General features: G+C 36.4%; 2 protein-coding genes across 2 annotated transcripts; one reads left to right on the forward strand and one right to left on the reverse strand.

The window, feature by feature from the left end:
• Positions 1 to 11,763: 11,763 nt before the first annotated feature.
• Positions 11,764 to 15,866, reverse strand: LOC114539750. The gene is made up of 2 exons (XM_028560357.1): positions 15,626 to 15,866; positions 11,764 to 14,435 (listed from the first exon to the last, which is right to left on the reverse strand). The coding sequence occupies exons 1-2, from the start codon at positions 15,864 to 15,866 to the stop codon at positions 11,764 to 11,766; spliced, it is 2,913 nt and encodes a 970-aa protein (XP_028416158.1).
• Positions 15,632 to 18,968, forward strand: LOC114539751 (transcription initiation factor TFIID subunit 12-like). The gene is made up of 4 exons (XM_028560358.1): positions 15,632 to 16,740; positions 17,350 to 17,423; positions 18,370 to 18,458; positions 18,814 to 18,968. The coding sequence occupies exons 1-4, from the start codon at positions 16,159 to 16,161 to the stop codon at positions 18,966 to 18,968; spliced, it is 900 nt and encodes a 299-aa protein (XP_028416159.1). The 5' UTR covers positions 15,632 to 16,158.
• Positions 18,969 to 19,349: the final 381 nt, after the last annotated feature.

Consider the following 19,349-nt stretch of genomic DNA (forward strand, 5'->3'; position numbering starts at 1 on the left):
TTGGCAATAATGTTTCATTGTTCGCTGTCCCATTTCATTTATGGTGTTGTATCATCCTAAATATTCTAGTTTTGCGAAAAACATCTCTAACTTTTGTTTTCAGCATATCAAGGACGATTATACGCACTTTGAAACGCATGAAAATGTTTTACCGGAACCATCATATGTCAGGAAAACCAAAGCATGAAGCAAGCCATGCTTTAATCAACGTCAGGACGTGTTTTACGACTTCGGAAGAGAAAAAAAACCGGGCGTTTTAGGCGCAATTGTTTTTTTAAAACATAATATTTTCCAATTTTCCCCACGATATGAACTGACTGATACAAGGCATTTTCAAATCGAAAAAATATCATCGTATTTTTTAGATAGAGGACAAAAAAAAATTTGGATGCAAACTCCGTTTTACCTTGGCAATAATGTTTCATTGTTCGCTGTCCCATTTCATTTATGGTGTTGTATCATCCTAAATATTCTAGTTTTGCGAAAAACATCTGTAACTTTTGTTTTCAGCATATCAAAACGATTATACCCACTTTGAAACACATCAAAATGTTTTATCGGAACCATCATATGTCAGGAAAACCTAAACATGAAGCAAGCCATGCTTTAATCAATGTCAGGACGTGTTTTACGACTTCGGATGAGAAAAGAGACGGGCCTTTCAAGCGCGATTTATTTGTTTAGAACATAACATTTTCCGTTTTTCTCCACGATATATACTAACTGATACAAGGCATTTTCAAATCGAAAATTATTATCGTATCTTTTAGATAGGGGACGAAAAAAAAGTTTGGATGCAAACTCCATTTCATCGCGGCAATAATGTTTCATTGTTCGCTGTCCCATTTCATTTATGGTGTTGTATCATCCTAAATATTCTAGTTTTGCGAAAAACATCTCTAACTTTTGTTTTCAGAGTATCAAAGACGATTATACGCACTTTGAAACGCATCAAAATGTTTTACGACTTCGGATGAGAAAAGAGTCGGGCCTTTCAAGCGCAATTTATTTGTTTAGAAGATAACATTTTGCGTTTTTCTCCACGATATATACTTACTGAAACAAGGCATTTTGAAATCGAAAAAATATCATCGTATCTTTTAGATAGAGGACAAAAAAAATTTGGATGTAAACTCCGTTTTACCTTGGCAATAATGTTTCATTGTTCGTTGTCCCATTTCATTTATGATGTTGTATCATCCTAAATATTCAAATTTTGCGAAAAACATCTGTAACTTTTGTTTTCAGCATATCAAAACGATTATACCCACTTTGAAACACATCAAAATGTTTTATCGGAACCATCATATGTCAGGAAAACCTAAGCATGAAGCAAGCCATGCTTTAATCAACGTCAGGACGATTTTTACGACTTCGGATGAGAAAAGAGTCGGGCCTTTCAAGCGCGATTTATTTGTTTAGAACATAACATTTTCCCGTTTTTCTCCACGATATATACTAACTGATACAAGGCATTTTCAAATCGAAAAAATATCATCGTATCTTTTAGATAGAGGACAAAAAAAATTTGGATGCAAACTTCGTTTTACCTTGGCAATAATGTTTCATTGTTCGCTGTCGCATTTCATTTATGGTGTTGTATCATCCTAAATATTCTAGTTTTGCGAAAAACATCTCTAACTTTCGTTTTCAGCATATCAAAGACGATTATACGAACTTTAAAAGCATCAAAATGTTTTACCGGAACCATCATATGTCAAGAAAACAAAAGCATGAAGCAAGCCATGCTTTAATCAACGTCAGGACGTGTTTTACGACTTCGGAAGAGAAAAGAGTCGCGCATTTTAAGCGCAATTTTTTTAGAACATAATCTTTTCCATTTTTTCCACGATATGGACTGACTGATACAAGGAATTTTCAAATCGAAAAATATTATCGTATGTTTTAGATAGGGGACAAAAAAAATTTGGATGCAAACTCCGTTTCATCGCGGCAATAATGTTTCATTGTTCGCTTTCCCATTTCATTTATGGTGTTGTATCATCCTAAATATTCTAGTTTTGCGAAAAACATCTCCAACTTTTGTTTTCAGCATATCAAAGACGATTATACGCACTTTGAAACGCATCAAAATGTTTTACCGGAACCATCATATGTCAGGAAAACGCAAGCATGAAGCAAGCCATGCTTTAATCAACGTCAGATCGTGTTTTACGACTTCGGATGAGAAAAGAGTCGGGCCTTTCAAGCGCGATTTATTTGTTTAGAACATAACATTTTCCGTTTTTCTCCACGATATATACTAACTGATACAAGGCATTTTCAAATCGAAAATTACTATCGTATCTTTTAGATAGGGGACAAAAAAAAAATTTGGATGCAAACTCCGTTTCATCGCTGCAATACCATCATATGTCAGGAAAACCCAAGCATGAAGCAAGCCATGCTTTAATCAACGCAATTTATTTTTTGAAACATAATATTTTCTATTTTTCTCCACGATATGGACTAAGTGATACAAGGAACAAAGGTGAATTTCGTTTTTGACCAATCAGAGCATTTGTTTACCTTTTGCCGCTAAACCAATCAGAATCACTACTTCCGGTTTGGACTCATATTTCAACGCTAAAATCATTGTCGTGTGTAAAGCCTTAGGGGGGCCGGGTTTTTTCAATTTTTTTACTTATTTTAACGAAATCCTATAAAACTTATAATTTTCTAAAATTTTGCCGCTGGGATTTGCGTTTAGTCGCTTAGTTTATAAATTAGCCGCATTCAATGAATGGCTACGTAAGGTCAGTTATTGGAATAGGTCAAAGCGTGTTAATAATGATCGTATAAACGGAAGTGAAGAGATGGCATATATCCGCCTGACCTTTTGCCTTACCAAGAGTGCATTTCATTTTACTGGGATTTTGGAATCAAATCTGCTATGATCGTATTTCAATCAGTGCCTACATGACTATGATTTTACCGGCAGCAGTGGCGACTGCACGCTATAATAAGAGAGAAGTTGACTCACAGTATGGTCGTTTTAATGAGTTTGTGCTTGAACATGTTGCCACGAAGCAATCTTCGAAAGAAGATCTCCAACGGTGCGTTCATAGCTCGTTGATTGTTGAACAAAGTCGTCGTTGTCGCCGTCTCCTTATTCTTCGTCTTCGTCTTCGCTCAACTCTCCCTCTTGGCCAGATTACAGATCGAAATTTTTGATTGCCTCGTTCGCAGTTATTCCCAAGCTTTGAGCTTTTGATTTCGGAAGATCTTTGCAAATTGGGCAAGCACTGATGTCAGAGAGGTTACACTCGAGATGGAACGAGTGCCCACAGCCTCGAAAAATGCGCCACAAAGGACTATCACGGTTGCATCCGACTTTATCACATTTTCTGTATCAATTATTAAAAGGTATATGTCATAATACATATTTTATACTTAAGATCCCCTATGATTCATTTGGCACTTACTTGTTTTGCTGTTTTTACCATATGTCAAACAGTTTGTTAACATATGTTAAACACTTTTCGTTGAATTTATAAAACTGTAGTAAGTAGAAAGACGACTTTATTTTTATTATTATGATAGAGTCCAAAATTATAAAAAGCAACTCTTTATAATGATAAAGTAAAAATATGCTGAACTTACGCTGTTGGATCAGCGGGACCTTGTACTGCTGAAAAGCCCAATGGAGAACTCGGTTGGTAACAACCATGTTTCCAAACAAATTGGGAAGTTGCCACTTTGTTGTCTCCTTGTTTTGACCACGAACTCTTGGCAGTAAGACAGCCTGACCACGATTATCATGTAGCACTCCAAACTTTTTCGAAAGAAATTCAGCGGCCTTGACTTTTAAATTACTCACTGACTTTTGGCTAAAGTGGAATTTCTTAGGTGGCACAAACATTGATTGGAATGATTGCAGTTCTGTCTTACATGCATCAATTTCCTTTGCCTTTAGACTGATTTGCTCAGCATTGTCAGTAACATTTGTCCTTGCTTGCAGGAGAGAGTGGAAGTTTTCTATCGGGTACTCATCAAAAGCAGACAATGCTTGATGCAGTGTGTGGTACATGGGGTGGTTGTTCTCTTGCCAATACATGAAATGGGAGAGGACCACTAAAATAGCCTTATCATAATGGCGTCGATGGAACACCATGAACATAGACCATATGCGCAATAAGGACTTGCAATACAGCTCATAGTCGTTACATTTAAATACAATGGAATAAATGCTCAATACCAGTGGCACATAGTTATCAACAAGGTTGACCAAGGTAAGAAATTCAATATCCTTGCTGAAGCAGAAAACTGATAAAATGCTTTCTCTAACAAGTGTCCAACCACCATATAAGACCTCAAGTAATAGGGACACTCTCCATGCTTGAGGCTTCTTTGCTTATTTTGCCTTTTTTCCAAATAGGCTTGCATATAGCTCTTCGATGATAGGGTGGAAGAATTTCAAGACACATTCCCGTGAATTTAATGAGATGTGTAAAGGAGTAAAAGGACCGATTAATGGCACAACATTCTGGCAGATTGCTGGTAAGGAAACTTTAGTCGAATTATAAACCAGCTGTCGCATAAAAAACTGTGTTGGCCAGTCACCCATGAATGGAGCAAGAAACTTTTCGAGGTAGATTACCAAACCATTGGAAAGCATGTGATTAAAGGCTAAAAGAATATCTTTATGTCACTTCAGTGGCATGTGGAGACTGTCAATCAACTTTGTGTTTTCCATGGTTCTCATCTGCTGTATTTCTGTTTGCTGGTTGTCATGATGCAGGAGTCGTTGACGTTCAGCTTCAGGGCAAAAGTACTTGGCTAGCACCCAATCTGGCATACTTGCAGCATAGCACTGTGATAGACCTGCTATGTTGATATCAATTAGCGTGAACAAATGTTCACACTGAATTGGAATATGAGGCAGCAAAGGTGTACCTTCGTTTGAGACAGCATTAACATTTGGAAACACCTTTACCAACAATGTACTCATATGAACTACTTGTGTTTGAGTTTTATCCTCTGGCCGATGCTTTGTGTGTATATTGTGGTAGTCGTCTATGCAGAAGACAAGAAAATGCTCCTTTTCTACAACTTCCTGGAAGAAACTGGCAACATTGTCCAAGTGTAAGGTAGCTCATGACCGTGATGCAGATTTGACTGTGCGTGGATGTGCTGCTAATCCCAGATTTCTTAAGGATGCCAGGCCTTGGTCACTAATGCCAAATTGCTGGATAGTTCTAGCCAGTGTAACTTGGAACCAGTTGGCTCTTTGTGAGTGTGAGTACATCACTATAATTATAAATCACTACCATTGCACGTAGTTTCGTAAGATTTTTTCTTTTATCAGACATTCTTTCAGAGCTCATCAAATTGTACAGCCATTTCAACAATTTTTCTGCACCTACTTTCTTGCAAATTCTCTCAAATTCTAATGGATCCATTTCAGGGCATTGGTTTAGCGTAGTAGAAAAATATTCACATAACTTTTGCAGGTCTGTCTTAAAATCAGCACATGTTTCTGCCTTTTGCTGAAGCTGCTCAAACTCGTTTTGAGAAATTAAAATGCCTTTCTCAGTTTGAACCTCCTTTTCTTCATAGGTTTTGAGTACTTCATCTCCACTCAGCTCTAATTCATCAACAAGCTTTTGGCTTGGGCTGCTCAAGGTAGTTGTTACTTCACTATCTTGACTATTCTGACTTGTTGCTGTGAAAGTTGCAAATGAAGGCGACACACAATCAACAGGAGGGTTAGCTACTTCCAGGTCAATTGGTCTACTAACATCATTGTTACCAGTGCACACCTCGTTGTCATCATCAACCTCAAGTATTGGAGCATTCTTTCTGTGGGCTCGATTCCGCAGCACCTCTTGGAGCTAAGTTAAAAATGTTTACATTTTGTAACTACCCAGGTATCTTAATTTACCTGACATTACACATTCTAATGTAAGATATTCAAAAATTGTTTATAATTATCAATATATGAGATTCATTAACTCACATTGGCTTTTTTAGCATGGGTAAATTTTACGAGTATCTCTGTAGTTAGTATATGCAACTTAAAATACCAGTGTGTGTAAACAAGTTTCGTAGGAGATATGTTAATTTGGTAATTGAATGACTTGTTTATTGCTATCTGCTGAGGTTTTTACTACTTTGGTCATGTAAAATATTAATATGAATCTTACCTTAGTTTCTATCACTTTAGCATTACTTTCATCTATAAATATTTTGTGAAGGCTCGCTTGTTTAGGCATTGCTGAAGGCAGTTAGTGCAAATGTGGGTCACAGTTGGTGACTTGGCTCCATGTTCACCTTTCAAAAAATTCTCGAAAGTTTTTGCCAGCTGGGACAAACCGCTTCTACGCAGGTTAATACATATAAACCCACTTTCACCACTGCTCCACTTTTCGTGAAAGTGACGATTATTGCTAGCCTTTAATTTGGACATTTAGGCATTTGTAGCTCGTAAAAATTGTTATGGTGTGGAAATTTTGTTCGAAAAGAAGTTTGGCGCAAATTTTGCCGGCTGCTATTATTGGTTGTTACAAATGTTCTATTAAAGAAAGCTGGAACATCTCATTCACAGGATTGTTTGCAAACAGGTTGTAACCGACAAGAAGTTGTACAAAAGGTTTCGTTTGAGACTTGAGAGATTTTTTTGGAAGGAAATTATGTGCTATATTGTATATAGCGTGCTAAAATGACCTATTTCAATGGGTGACCTAACGGACCTTACGTAGCCATTCATTGAATGCGGCTAATTTATAAACTAAACGACTAAACGGAAATCCCAGCGGCAACAAAGGATTTATAGGATTTCGTTAAAATAAGTAAAAAAATTGAAAAAACCCGGCCCCTCTAAGGCTTTAAACACGACCGTGATTTTAGCGTTGAAATATGAGTCCAAACCGGAAGTAGTGATTCTGATTGGTTTAGCGGCAAAAGGTAAACAAATGCTCTGATTGGTCAAAAACGAAATTCACCCTTGCTGATACAAGGCATTTTCAAATGGAAAAAATATTATCGTATCTTTTAGATAGGGGACAAAAAAAATTTGGATGCAAACTCCATTTTATCCTGGCCATAATGTTTCATTGTTCGCTGTCCCATTTCGTTTATGGTGTTGTATCATCCTAAATATTCTAGTTTTGCGAAAAGCATGTGTAACTTTTGTTTTCAGCATATCAAAGACGATTATACGTACTTTGAAACGCATCAAAATGTTTTACCGGAACCATCATATGTCAGGAAAACCCAAGCATGAAGCAAGCCATGCTTTAATCAACGTCAGGACCTGTTTTACGCTTTCGGAAGTGAAAAGAATCGGGCCTTTCAAGCGCAATTTAATTTTTTAGAACATAATATCTATATATTCCATTTTTCTCCACGATATGACTAACTGATACAAGGCATTTTCAAATCGTTTCGTTTCTCCAATCAATAATGTTTCATTGTTCGCTGTCCCATTTTATTTATGGTGTTGTACACAGCAAAAAATCATTTTCTTATTTCATGAAAAAAAAACTCATTTTAAGAAAATTTTCTTTGGAGAATAATAAGAAAATTTTCTTACTTTTTTTCTTAAGAAATGTTTTCTTAAGAAACTTTTCTTAAAATAAGAAAATTTGCACACAAATAATTTCTCAGTTTAAGAAAATTTTCTTGAGATTAATCCAAAATTTCTTATAGAATGTTCATAATGAGAAAAATTTTCTTTAGAATTTTTTTTTAATATAAGAAATATTTCCAAGAATATACTTTTCTGATAAGAAGAAAAGTTAATTCTCAAGAAACCCTAGAAACTCTGACATGTTATTTTTTTATATGTAAGAATATAATGTAAATTTACTAAAATATTAATGAGTCATAATATAGAATACACAGCAGACACACTGGACGAAAAATTGGATTAACTTTAGTTTACTTCAAATGTAAATATGGTGTGAATATGGAGAACTATTTTTGAAATACATTTACTTGATGGTTAAATATCAGTAAACTAGAATGTTTAATTCATAGTAAATGCAAAATAAACATGCGTAAATTTATTATTTACTAATATTTTGGGCCAAATTTACGCAGTAAAGTAAAGGTAAAGTTTGTGCATATTTGACATATATTTACCACCACAAGTAAATATGTAGTACTTTTACGCATATTTTCCCATATTGCAAATTCGACGCAAACACAAAATTTGCCAGGATGGACAGATTTGTGTAAATATGGTATTTGCTTTCGTGTAAACAACATGTAAATGTTAACATTCATATTTGCTGAAGCTTACTTTGCAGGCAAATAGAATTAAATAAGCAATAATGATTCCTGGACGCAATCTCAAATTTAGTGTCTGAAGCCCGCAGACGAATTCGCGTATTCAAAATACCTGCTCTCAGACTAGTAGCCTCATGATTATAAATTCTCTCAAGTCAGTTTCAAAAGGAATTTTAAAACACTCACTATCACGTACGTAGCATTTTGAAGCAAAATTGAATTTATTTATTCCCAATAACACTCACTCACTGACAGAGGTCTCTTCATTCTTTATAAGTTCATCCAGAAGCATAACAGTTAATGAAAATGTGTAAAGATACATACATGCATATGCCTAAATTCAACAGTTAACATTCCTGTTGGCTACAGCCTATTTATTCTCAAAAATATCTCAATTTCAAAAAAAAAATAGAAAAATTCACTATCAAGGAGCTAAATTGAATTTAGCCACACAATAACAGTCACTCACTGACAAAGGTCTCTTTAAAGATCTCACAAAATGGTCACTCCAAATCAACCCAGCAGTTTAAAGATCTTGTTTGTGCATAACTCAATGTCTCAATCCAAAAGCTTAATAGTTAGTGAGATTTGTATATGCATATGCCTCCATTGAACAATTACCTTCTTGATGGCAATGTTCAGTCTGTTTATTCTCATTATAAAATTTCTTAATTTCAAAAGCAATGTAGATTAACTCACCATCATGGAGCTAAATTGAATTTAACTACACAATAACAGTCACTCACTGACAAAGGTCTCTTTAAAGATCTCACAAAATGGTCACTCCAAATCAACCCAGCAGTTTAAAGATCTTGTTTGTGCGTAACTCAATGTCTCAATCCAAAAGCTTAATAGTTAGTGAGATTTATATGCATATGCCTCCATTGAACAATTACCTTCTTGATGGCAATGTTCAGTCTGTTTATTCTCATTATAAAATTTCTTAATTTCAAAAGCAATGTAGATTAACTCACCATCATGGAGCTAAATTGAATTTAACTACACAATAACAGTCACTCACTGACAAAGGTCTCTTTAAAGATCTCACAAAATGGTCACTCCAAAAACCCAGCAGTTTAAAGATCTTGTTTGTGCATAAGTCAATCCAAAAGGTTAAAGTTAGTGAGATTTGTATAATGGATATGCCTACATTGAACAATATTACCTTCTTGATGGCAATCTTCAGCCTATTTATTCCCATTAAAAAATTTCTCAGTTTCAAAAGTAATGTAGATTAACTCACTATCACAGAGCTAAATTGAATTTACTGTAACTACCATACACAATAGCATTCACTCACTAAAAAAGATCAAAATATACTATATTAACTTAAAATGTTTATACTGCCACAGCTCTGCTAATTGTTCTTGCAAATTACATGAACCACACAGTGCTGACCCACTAAATATCACCCTCTTTTGGTTTTTCCATAGCTCTCCTAAACTTCAGAAATCCATTCTTTTTCTTAAAATATTTGATCATATTCATGTATAACCAATCCTTTGCTACATTCCTATCCATCTCTTTGGCACTAGTTTTATTGCCAATTACAACATCATTACCCAATTGTGCTGCTTCAATTTCATCTCTCTCTTCATGTTTTTTCATCTTTATTGACTTCTATAAACACATACTTTTTCTTCTTGTTCAACCTTTCCCTACGGTTCTGCTTGTATTGGCGTCGTTTTTCTTTTAGATGTCTTCCCATGCTTCTAAAATATTAGCCAATATTTAACAATAATATTTTAACAATAGATGTAGGAAAACACATACACTACAGTAGGCAGATTTTGCAAGCTATAAATGGGTTCATATTAAATACCCAAAATTTGAACACAACAGAAATTTCAAATTCAAAAGCACCATGATAGCCATTAAGACATGGCATGATGGTACTTTATACACACAGCTGTTGCCTGTTGATCTCTTAATGCATTTAGGACTCTTCCCAAAACAGGTGAATTCATTTATTGGCTATACTCAGTTGCTATTAAAATGATTCACTTCGTAAATGTAATACGTACCTTCGAATGAAAATTCCAACGTACTGTACTTTATATTTGATTAATTTGAAATTTAAATTAAATTAATAAATTTATTTATCAATCAGGTTTTTAATCCGCGGAAAAAAAGCGCGAAGTGCTTAATGAATCTGTGGTCTATTTGATCAGCGGCAAGCAAATGTAATACACTTAGTTTAACAGAGCGCAACATTGGTGTATTACGACTACCTTGCGTCCCTTTGCATACCTTTTAGGCATACCATAGCCTACCTTTAAATTACCTTAGACTACCTCAACCTCGTACCCAGGGCTTGCTGCTAAGGGCGAAGGCCCTGGTAAAAGCTGATCAAAATACTCCCAGATTTTGGGAGTATTTTTGAATCTCTCCTGAAAAATTATGATGACTATCAGGGGAGGGGTGTTGAAAACAGCAGACTTTAGGTTCTAGGTTGCTCAACCACCCTGATAGCCACATAATTTCTAATGAGATTCAAAAATACTCCCAAAATCTGGGAGAATTTGGATCAGCATTTTCCAGGGACTTTGCTTTTAGCAGCAGGTCCTGGGTACGAGGGTGAGACTACCCTAGGGACTTTAGACTGCCTTAAACTACCGTACTAAGCTGCATATTGATGTTCGATTTCGTTTTTGGCAACACGACGAGCGAGGCCTGAGGAGCAAACTGCGCAGAGGCTGGACCATACTTGGTACTTTTACAAAATAACAGTTGGCAACGCTCGAATGCATTCTGCACGATTGGCATGATAATAGCAAAAAATAACCTAAAAAGGTGTAAGTAACTTTCTGCCATAGCCTGATTTCTGCCATAGCATGATTCATCCATATGTCCTTTTAAAACGGAATTAGGAATCAAGAACATGCAACATTTGCTGAAATATTTCAACTTTTCTATTTTGTCATCCATCCCTACAGGATGTGCTCAAAGAAGTTGCACATTGGAATACATATCGAAATAGAAATTGCTGAAAATGGGCTGAAAATTTATGTCAAAAAATATTAAAATTGAATGAAGGTAAAGACGCGTACAGTGTTCTATCTTGAAACCTACTGTAAAATAAACAATGCTTTAGTACCTTTGGCCACTCGTAAATTCACTATATTGGTATTAATAGGAGATTGCACTTGTTCTCGAAGAATTAATGAAAAATAGCATTTGTTACAAATACTATGCTAAACACGCGTTCAATTTTTCATTTATACTTCTCGAGCTGTGCAATTTCCTGTATCAATTTGTAATATAGCGATGTTACTAGCATGTATTTAAATGTCTCTTAAACTCAACTCAACTAACTCAAACTAAACTAAACTAAACTAAACTAAACTAAACAAAGCTAAACTAAACTAAACTAAGCTAAAGCGATTTCTAATTATATATATATACAATTTATTTGAATAACCTTATTGGGCATTGCGCGAATTTTGCATGCAATGGTGAGCATTTCAACTGGCCAAATGTACAGTCAAATTCGACGTTTTAATGGACTTAGAGATGTTCTGGCAAATCCGGTCAACACTGAAACTTGCGCGGAACTGGGCACACAATTAAAACTCTCTCTCCGTCAACAACATCATAAACAAGGAAAAACCTACAAAAGATCCTTTGCACTGGAATAAAACTTGCACAGCCATCTAACTCCCAGACATTTCTGCACCATACTTCAGTTGGGGATCCCAATTTATGTCTTTGGGGATGTACTGAAAACCATCTTACGGCCGCAAGTATACATTTCACGCGATTATCGTTAACCTCTATACTCTGCTCAAGAATATAGTCAATAACACCTGGTCTAAGATCCGTACCCGCTTTATCAATGACCCCACCAAGACTGCACCATCTAGCCATTATGTAACATGATCTCTCTCCCCGGGAGTTCAGAGACCCAAAATATTCCCCCGCGAAAAAGACACCAGCATAACGATTAAAGTGTGTGGTAACTGATTCTACGTTTAGTCCATCAAATATTTCCATATACACCCTTGTGATTAAGGCAAGATCCTCTGCGTCCAAGCTTTCTAAGGAATAGGGACAACGCAGTTCATACACAGTCTTCCTTTCATCGATTCTCCATCGTGAGTCGTTCTTTCGGACAGGACCAATGGCAAGCATACTAGTCTCTATCACTTCTTTTGTTTTCATGTCTTCCAGCTCAGAGGCAAGCGTTCCAGTGTTCTTAATATTTAGTTTTTCAAATATAGGTAAAAACGAATCACCAAATTGAACTGGCAGCTCCAAGTTTCTTACGAACTGTTCGGACGTAAACTTTCTCATTAACTGTACTTCTACTGACCTCTGATTGGTAACAATTTCGCCCAAAAGACCATTGTACCGCTCAAAACTGAATAGCCAAAACGAATATACAGGTCCGTAATCCAAAATGCAGTCGAGAATGTGGGTGTGCATATGCATGTTTGGCGTGACCTTCTCTTTTCCATAAAGATTTTCAAAGCCCTTGCAGAATTTTAAAATGTGCGAGTGTCCCACTTCTGCTCTTCCTTCTGTGATGACAGGAGCACAATACAAGATGCAAGCCATAACAAAATCATGCCATAATTTGAGATGCTCATCTGGTAATACATTCCAAAGACTAAACACTGAAAAGAGAATTGTCCACGTTTTCCACTGATCAGCGGTAAATCCGCCATAACTATTTTCGATTTTCTTAGGCATTCTACCAATAGATGACGGTGCTTTGATCGTATCCAACTTTTTCTGGATGTTCATAAGATCCTTCCTTTCAATAAGTGGTGTTTCGCCTTGCAACCAAATATTCTTCATTAAATGCTTGGAAGTTCCCAGAAACAGGTTGTGCATTGGATCGACAACATGATACCGTACGCAATCAAAATAAGGCAACATCATAAGCTCCGTGAACCTTGTGCCATAACGCTGTTCAGCTGCAGCTTGATCGGTCATACTTGTCTGGTTAAGCACTTCTTGAGCTTGTTGTCGATGCTCAGCATTCTTTCTAGGCGGGGAAGGTTCAAACCCAGAAAAATCCATTTTCCCTACTACCCCAAGAAATGCTTTCTTGCACTTGGAGCATCCATTGCGGGCCCCATGACCAGTAAATCCACACACTTTTCGAACGGCAGGTAGATCGCACGCTATACACAATAAGGCAGCACGAATGCAAATTTCAGAGTTAATATTTATACCGTCCGTCCATAACAAATTTAGTTCTGTCACCATGGGCTTGAGGTACGTATTTATGTTCAACGATGGTTCTTTAGGACCTGGAATCAGACCTACCAACAGGACATTTTCAGGCTTAAATCTCTCGCTCCTGGGTAAGTTCATTATAACCAAATACATGGCCCCAACGCTGTAGACGGAATGTTTGAATGGCTGAAACCAGTCCACGTTAAGCATCAAAGCATAGTTATCAGGGGCAGCTAAGAAAGGTTTACCTTCAACGAATTGCCACTCTCGCCAAACACGTCCATCAAAAACATCAGCTAGAAAACCATTAGGAACTTCTCTACTTCTCCACAGTTCACACTTCTGGAGAAATCCATTTCTGCTTATCATATTCTTCAGTGTTTCCGATATACTTTTATAGCAAAATATTTTGAATGGGTACAAATGGCACTTTCCGTTCTTTAACACAACTTCTCTTAATAGCGGCACGTTACAACGCTGCCTGCGGTGAACTTGGCGATGATGAGGAAATGAAATAAACTGACATTTTTTGGTCACTTTTTTGCCATACTTTAACTCGTAGCAGTCGTGAAATGAATATAAACTGGAACATTTGTTACAGACAACGTATTTGGTAAAGCTGTCTTTTTCAATGCCAAGATATGTACGTAGCGATGATATAGTAGTTGGAAAAGATATAAAAACAGCAAACGGTGGAAAGATTGTCCCCAAAACAGTAAACCAACGATGAAGAAATGACAATAGCAACTCCAGTGCAGTTTCTGAAATTTTGCAATGGGCAGCCCATATAGACAAAAATACAAGTGCCCAACGCAAAATATTCTTTACTGGATTAGATGCATTACCTTTAAGATCGTTGGAAACATGTGGTATAGAGTTTCTCTCAAAGTCAACATTGATATCCTCTTCAGAAATCTCCCAAATTTCTGGGTTAATTGGAAATACACGCTCTTTATACAACCACTCTGAATCTGACGAGTCATCATCATCTGAACAAACACTGGATTGACAATCGGATTCTACAAAAACATGGATATGATATTATTGCATGTACAGTCTGTCTAGGGTTAGAAAATTTTACTCGATAAGGGGAAGACTACCAGAAAATGGGTTAAGAAAACTACATCGACTGCACCTACTGAGTAATACCAGCTAATGGGTTAAATAATATTATACAAATTGTACTGCCTTATTTAAATAGTACACGGGTAAAAATTAACTTTGGACACATTTTCAAATACATTTTGTGGTCCTCAAACCTTTTTGATCTTTACTACTTGTGTTATACCTAATTTTTGAGATCACCAGGTCTAATACTTCGTCTTTTGAAATATGTCCATGGCCACTGAGGTTTTCCTTTTGACGTTGCATATAACAGGATCACATAGTCAAGGGCAGGGGAACCGAGCCTGGATCCAGGCCAACTACGTCCAAAACCCTGATGCATCAAAGTTCTCAAGCAATCCTGATCATCATAGGCCAGTTGTAAGAAAACTGTTTGGCAAATTGGGTGAATATTATAGGCCCCCTCCTTAAATATACCCCCCCCCCACTCAGTGTATATGTCCACCCTAGTTAGGCCAAAAACACACATTTATGCCTGCAAAGATCAAGTGTATACAATTATATAAAAGTAATGTTATGGTGTTTGTCTAGCAGTGTTGTGACTCTATTTAGTCTGATGATACAGTCACCATAGTCCTAGGAAAGGAAAATTGGTTGTACATCAACTGCCTATATATAGATATGACAATTGGCCTATCAACTGTATATCTGAGGCAGTTGTTATTTGTTATGCTGTTATTTGAAGAAACTGCCATGCTGTAACCTGATTGCCTTTAATAGTCCACCCTAATCCAAATTAACAAATACCTTCCTTCTGGCCCATACTAAACATAAAAATACCTCATTTCAACTCCAAATATCTGCAGAAATTGGCAAAATTTATAAACAACAATATCATATAATAATAAAAAACTGCCCTATTGCTAAATTAGGCCTGTGGGTACATGAACAGCTTCAAATATTTAATAGGGAGTAGGGGACACTAAAAGCACATATCCTATTGTTTTCGCTAAAAAATGCTCTTTAAAGAAAAGTTGAGGGGACACAATGTCCCCTTAATGGCTGTACCTTATATATTTTAAGCCATGATATTTGTAGTTAATATTTTCTATTATTTATGTAAAAATGTCACTGCAGGGCTTACCATGAAAGCAATCCGAACCAACGTCGTCTCCTTTGTCTTTAGGGAACTTTCCTTCACATTCGTCTTGGGAACTATCATTAATATCATCTCGAATGGAGTGTTCATCTTCTTCATCCGAAGAAACGACACATGTTTTCCAAATACCTGTTTCTTTGATAAAAAATAGCTTTTCGTGCGTACGATATGTTCTTAGCGTAACAAACTCTTGACAATGTCCACAGTACTTTCTTTTTTCACTCATGGGATCAAATATTGATTCGAAGCTTAAAATATATCGATATCGAATAAAGCTAATACCCGTCCGCCCGCAAGCATAATGATAATCAAAATTTGAGATTTAATGTTCATATGACTTTCACGTGTCATTCACGTCGCAACTCCCTGACCGACCAAAGTTCATGATTTGGGAGCAAGGATATCGGATTTGAAATTTTGGCGCTAACTTGCCATGAATTATTCAACGACACACGTACATTGTGTAAAGTACATTGAATTTTACGCGATTTATTTACATCGAAAACGTATTTTGTGCTATGGGGCGACTACCACCAAACCGGCGGAATCGCGTACATTTGTATGGAAAGAAACTTGCGGAGAAAAGTAATAAGAACACAGCGTCTAGTTCATCGAGATCAGCGAGGACATCATGTTCGCCTAGCCCTACAACGACAGACTCGAATATTTCGGAGGAAAATGTCAGTCAGGACACAAGGCGCTTTTCTGACATGATCCCAAACGCACCAACAACTCCTCAGATACCTATGCCTCCCGAAGACAACTCCATAAGTCCTGATCTTGGACTTGAAACGACAACGATTCCAACGACGGTATCCAGCGTTCGCAACACCGTGCGCATAGAAAGTACTCCAAGTTTGAGTAGTTCTGGCAATAGTTTTACAAGGCGAAATCTATTGCCAGAAATTGATGAAGAGCTGCTAGGAACGACAACGGGCTCTTCAAGGTCAAGGGAAGATGAGATTTTAAGACAAATGAGGATATTTATGGAACAGCAAAGCACCTTCAACCAGAGACTGTTGAAGTCAATTGAGGAAAAAGGCTCGGAAGGGGGATTAAAACCTGAAAAAAGAAGAACAAGATTGCCCTTAGAATTAACGGTATATTACCTATCAATTTTACTATTTTATGGTACTCTTTCATCTGTTATTTAGGGAGAGAATAAAGGTGGAATATAGCTTTCCCTTTGATTCTCCTCCCTTTCCCTTTCAGAGGCTGGTTAGTGCACTTTGCCAAGCTGATTTTATTAGATCTAGTCAAGCAGCCTTGCAAATGCAAACCACAGGCTCACAGCTATAGATAGTATATGTATACTTTTCACAAACCTGAATTTGGCTCCTTTATAAGCAGCTTTCACAGTTATGACCCACATGTCAGAATCATTCAAGAGTGCTAAATTTGCATTGGAGTCCTGGGAAAATTAATGTATACAATATATATCAGCAAGCAGTGGTTTGTTTTTGCAAGTTAGACCACCTCATGTAAACACAGAATGAAATCAGCTTTGTTACAAGTGCAGGTTCAGTTCCAGATATATATAGCATCTCTTAACAGTGGTGGATTTATAGGAGGGTGCATAGGGTTGTAATCAAAGTACATCTGTAATGAGATTTACCTAAAGTCCTACCTTACAACTACAACCCCCCCCCCAAATATTGTATGTATCAAAACTGTAGTAGCATAATTACTTGCTAATTACTATCAATTAGGCTTGTGTTCGTGATGTTGTAAGAAACATTGCTGATGATGATGGAAATTCACTATCCTGGGATTTATCTAAAAGGTAAGTTGCCATTATGTAACTTTTTGATCTTTGTCTGCATTGATCAGATGGTATATTAAAGAGCCCATATTTCTTAATATATCAGAGCAGTTTATTACACTTTTTGCACTGTTGTTATAGTACATGCTCTGAAACAAACTAATGAACCAACTACTAGCTAGAATGGCCTTTTGGCTTATTCCCTATTCTGTGTCAGTGGTAGGTAACTGCCAGTTACCAGCAAATTTGCCAGTGCATGTCTCTTGATAACATTAGCTGGCAAATTGCAAAACTTTAGACTGCTGGTAGGCTATCACCAGTATACATGACATATGTATCATGGGTTAGTATTTCATTTATTACTCTATTAAGTGCCTGTAACAAATATTTTCATAGTTGCATCGCAAAGTTAATTTAAACTCGCATGAAACTCCTTTGGATATCGCAAATTATTTGGCATGCAGATTTGACTTAAATGAGATAACACTGCATAATATGCCTGCATTCTAAAAGCTCACTCAGACATTGATTCAGGAAGGACTGCATCACTGATCAGCAGCACTGTGATGTGTCAGTCACACTCACTAACTGTGAGTGAGCTTTTAGAGCACAGGCGATAATGTCATTATTGACAACTAGCTTGCAGTAAACTGCTTGATAAAGTTGTCACTGTCTCAAATTTATGATCTAATTGATAAGTTATAACAGCTCTTTCGGTCATTAGTACATGTTTGGCAAGGAATGGCATTCTTTCTAAAAACTCAATATGCGTTGTGATATCACTTAAGTCATATTTATGTGTCAAACAATATGCAATATTTGCAAATATCTTGATAGGCAAGAAAACTTACATTGTGGTTTTAAATGAACTTTGCATGCAACCCAAGTAATTGTCACAGGTACTAGCGTTATATTCTGTATTATGGACAGTATTTTGATAGTTTTTTCTATTTATCTGCCTATAAAGTTTTGGAGCAGTAGAAAATCAAAATGTTAACCGTCTAATCATGGCCTCAATTAAAAGTGTCAATGATGCACCAAGTCAAGTTATTAGAGGTACCAGTACTGTACAAATAGTTTTCAGTTACATTAAGAGTAACATTGTGCCGCCATGCCAAAAGACTTAATTTATGCATTGTGATAATTTTTTTGGGTGAGTGACAAAAGTAGTGCTCAGATTTGGCTACTTTATATGCAAGATCAGCACAGAAGAAAGTTCATTATGCATATTTACTACTTTTAAAAACTAAAAACTCAATCTATACAGTATACATCTTTAAAACTGAAACAGAGTACATGTATGTACATTTGCTGTGCTAGTACCATTTTAACATGCTCCAGCATGCTTTTAAAGCCATTGCACATGTACAGTACTTGTGTTTACATGCATTTATTCACATTTATTATGTAGCGGCAATGCATTGTTATTTCAAAACAAGAAAACGTGCCGAGAAGACCAAGGAGCAAAACCTGAGTGATCAGTATCTCAAAAAGCAAAGAAATAGAAGTAGAATCAATACAGTAAGTGTGAAATATCAATTTCAGTCTACAAGTTCTCCCTTATGAGGGCTTCACCCTGCGAACACAAGATTCGTACAGTTCTTTGAATTACATATGTAAATTAAGGAAGAAATATAAAGAGTCTCAGCCTGCTGCTCAGCTTCTGCTGTGTTCTTTATTCTGTGTTAGGAGTTTTCTGTGTTCAGTATGAAAGAAAAACATTCTGTAGCAACATACATACATATACAATCCTCTCATATACTTGTATAGTAGTTTCCATTGATATGTCTCATTGTATCTGGTAGATTTTGCGTTTTGCATGGTACAGTTTTTATAATATTATAGTTGTATTAAATAAGATCTATCTTTACCTGCTTGTACTCTTTGAGGCTGAGACACATCCAATTTGTAGAATCTTTACAGAGAACCTCCTCCTGTGTGCATTTG

This window comes from Dendronephthya gigantea, unplaced genomic scaffold (assembly GCF_004324835.1).
Source record: "Dendronephthya gigantea isolate DGI-Jeju-01 unplaced genomic scaffold, DenGig_1.0 000217F, whole genome shotgun sequence".
Taxonomy (NCBI): Eukaryota; Metazoa; Cnidaria; class Anthozoa; order Malacalcyonacea; family Nephtheidae; genus Dendronephthya; species Dendronephthya gigantea.

Bases quoted from the DNA above. Each gene is read 5' to 3' on its own strand.
- LOC114539751 (XM_028560358.1), top strand. From the start codon at position 16,159: ATGGGGCGACTACCACCAAACCGGCGGAATCGCGTACATTTGTATGGA. The intron at 16,741-17,349 runs GTATATTACCTA...ACTATCAATTAG, and splicing joins GATTGCCCTTAGAATTAACG to GCTTGTGTTCGTGATGTTGT. The intron at 18,459-18,813 runs GTACCAGTACTG...TTTATTATGTAG, and splicing joins ACCAAGTCAAGTTATTAGAG to CGGCAATGCATTGTTATTTC.
- LOC114539750 (XM_028560357.1), bottom strand. From the start codon at position 15,866: ATGAGTGAAAAAAGAAAGTACTGTGGACATTGTCAAGAGTTTGTTACG. The intron at 14,436-15,625 runs GTAAGCCCTGCA...ATGTTTTTGTAG, and splicing joins TGGTTCGGATTGCTTTCATG to AATCCGATTGTCAATCCAGT.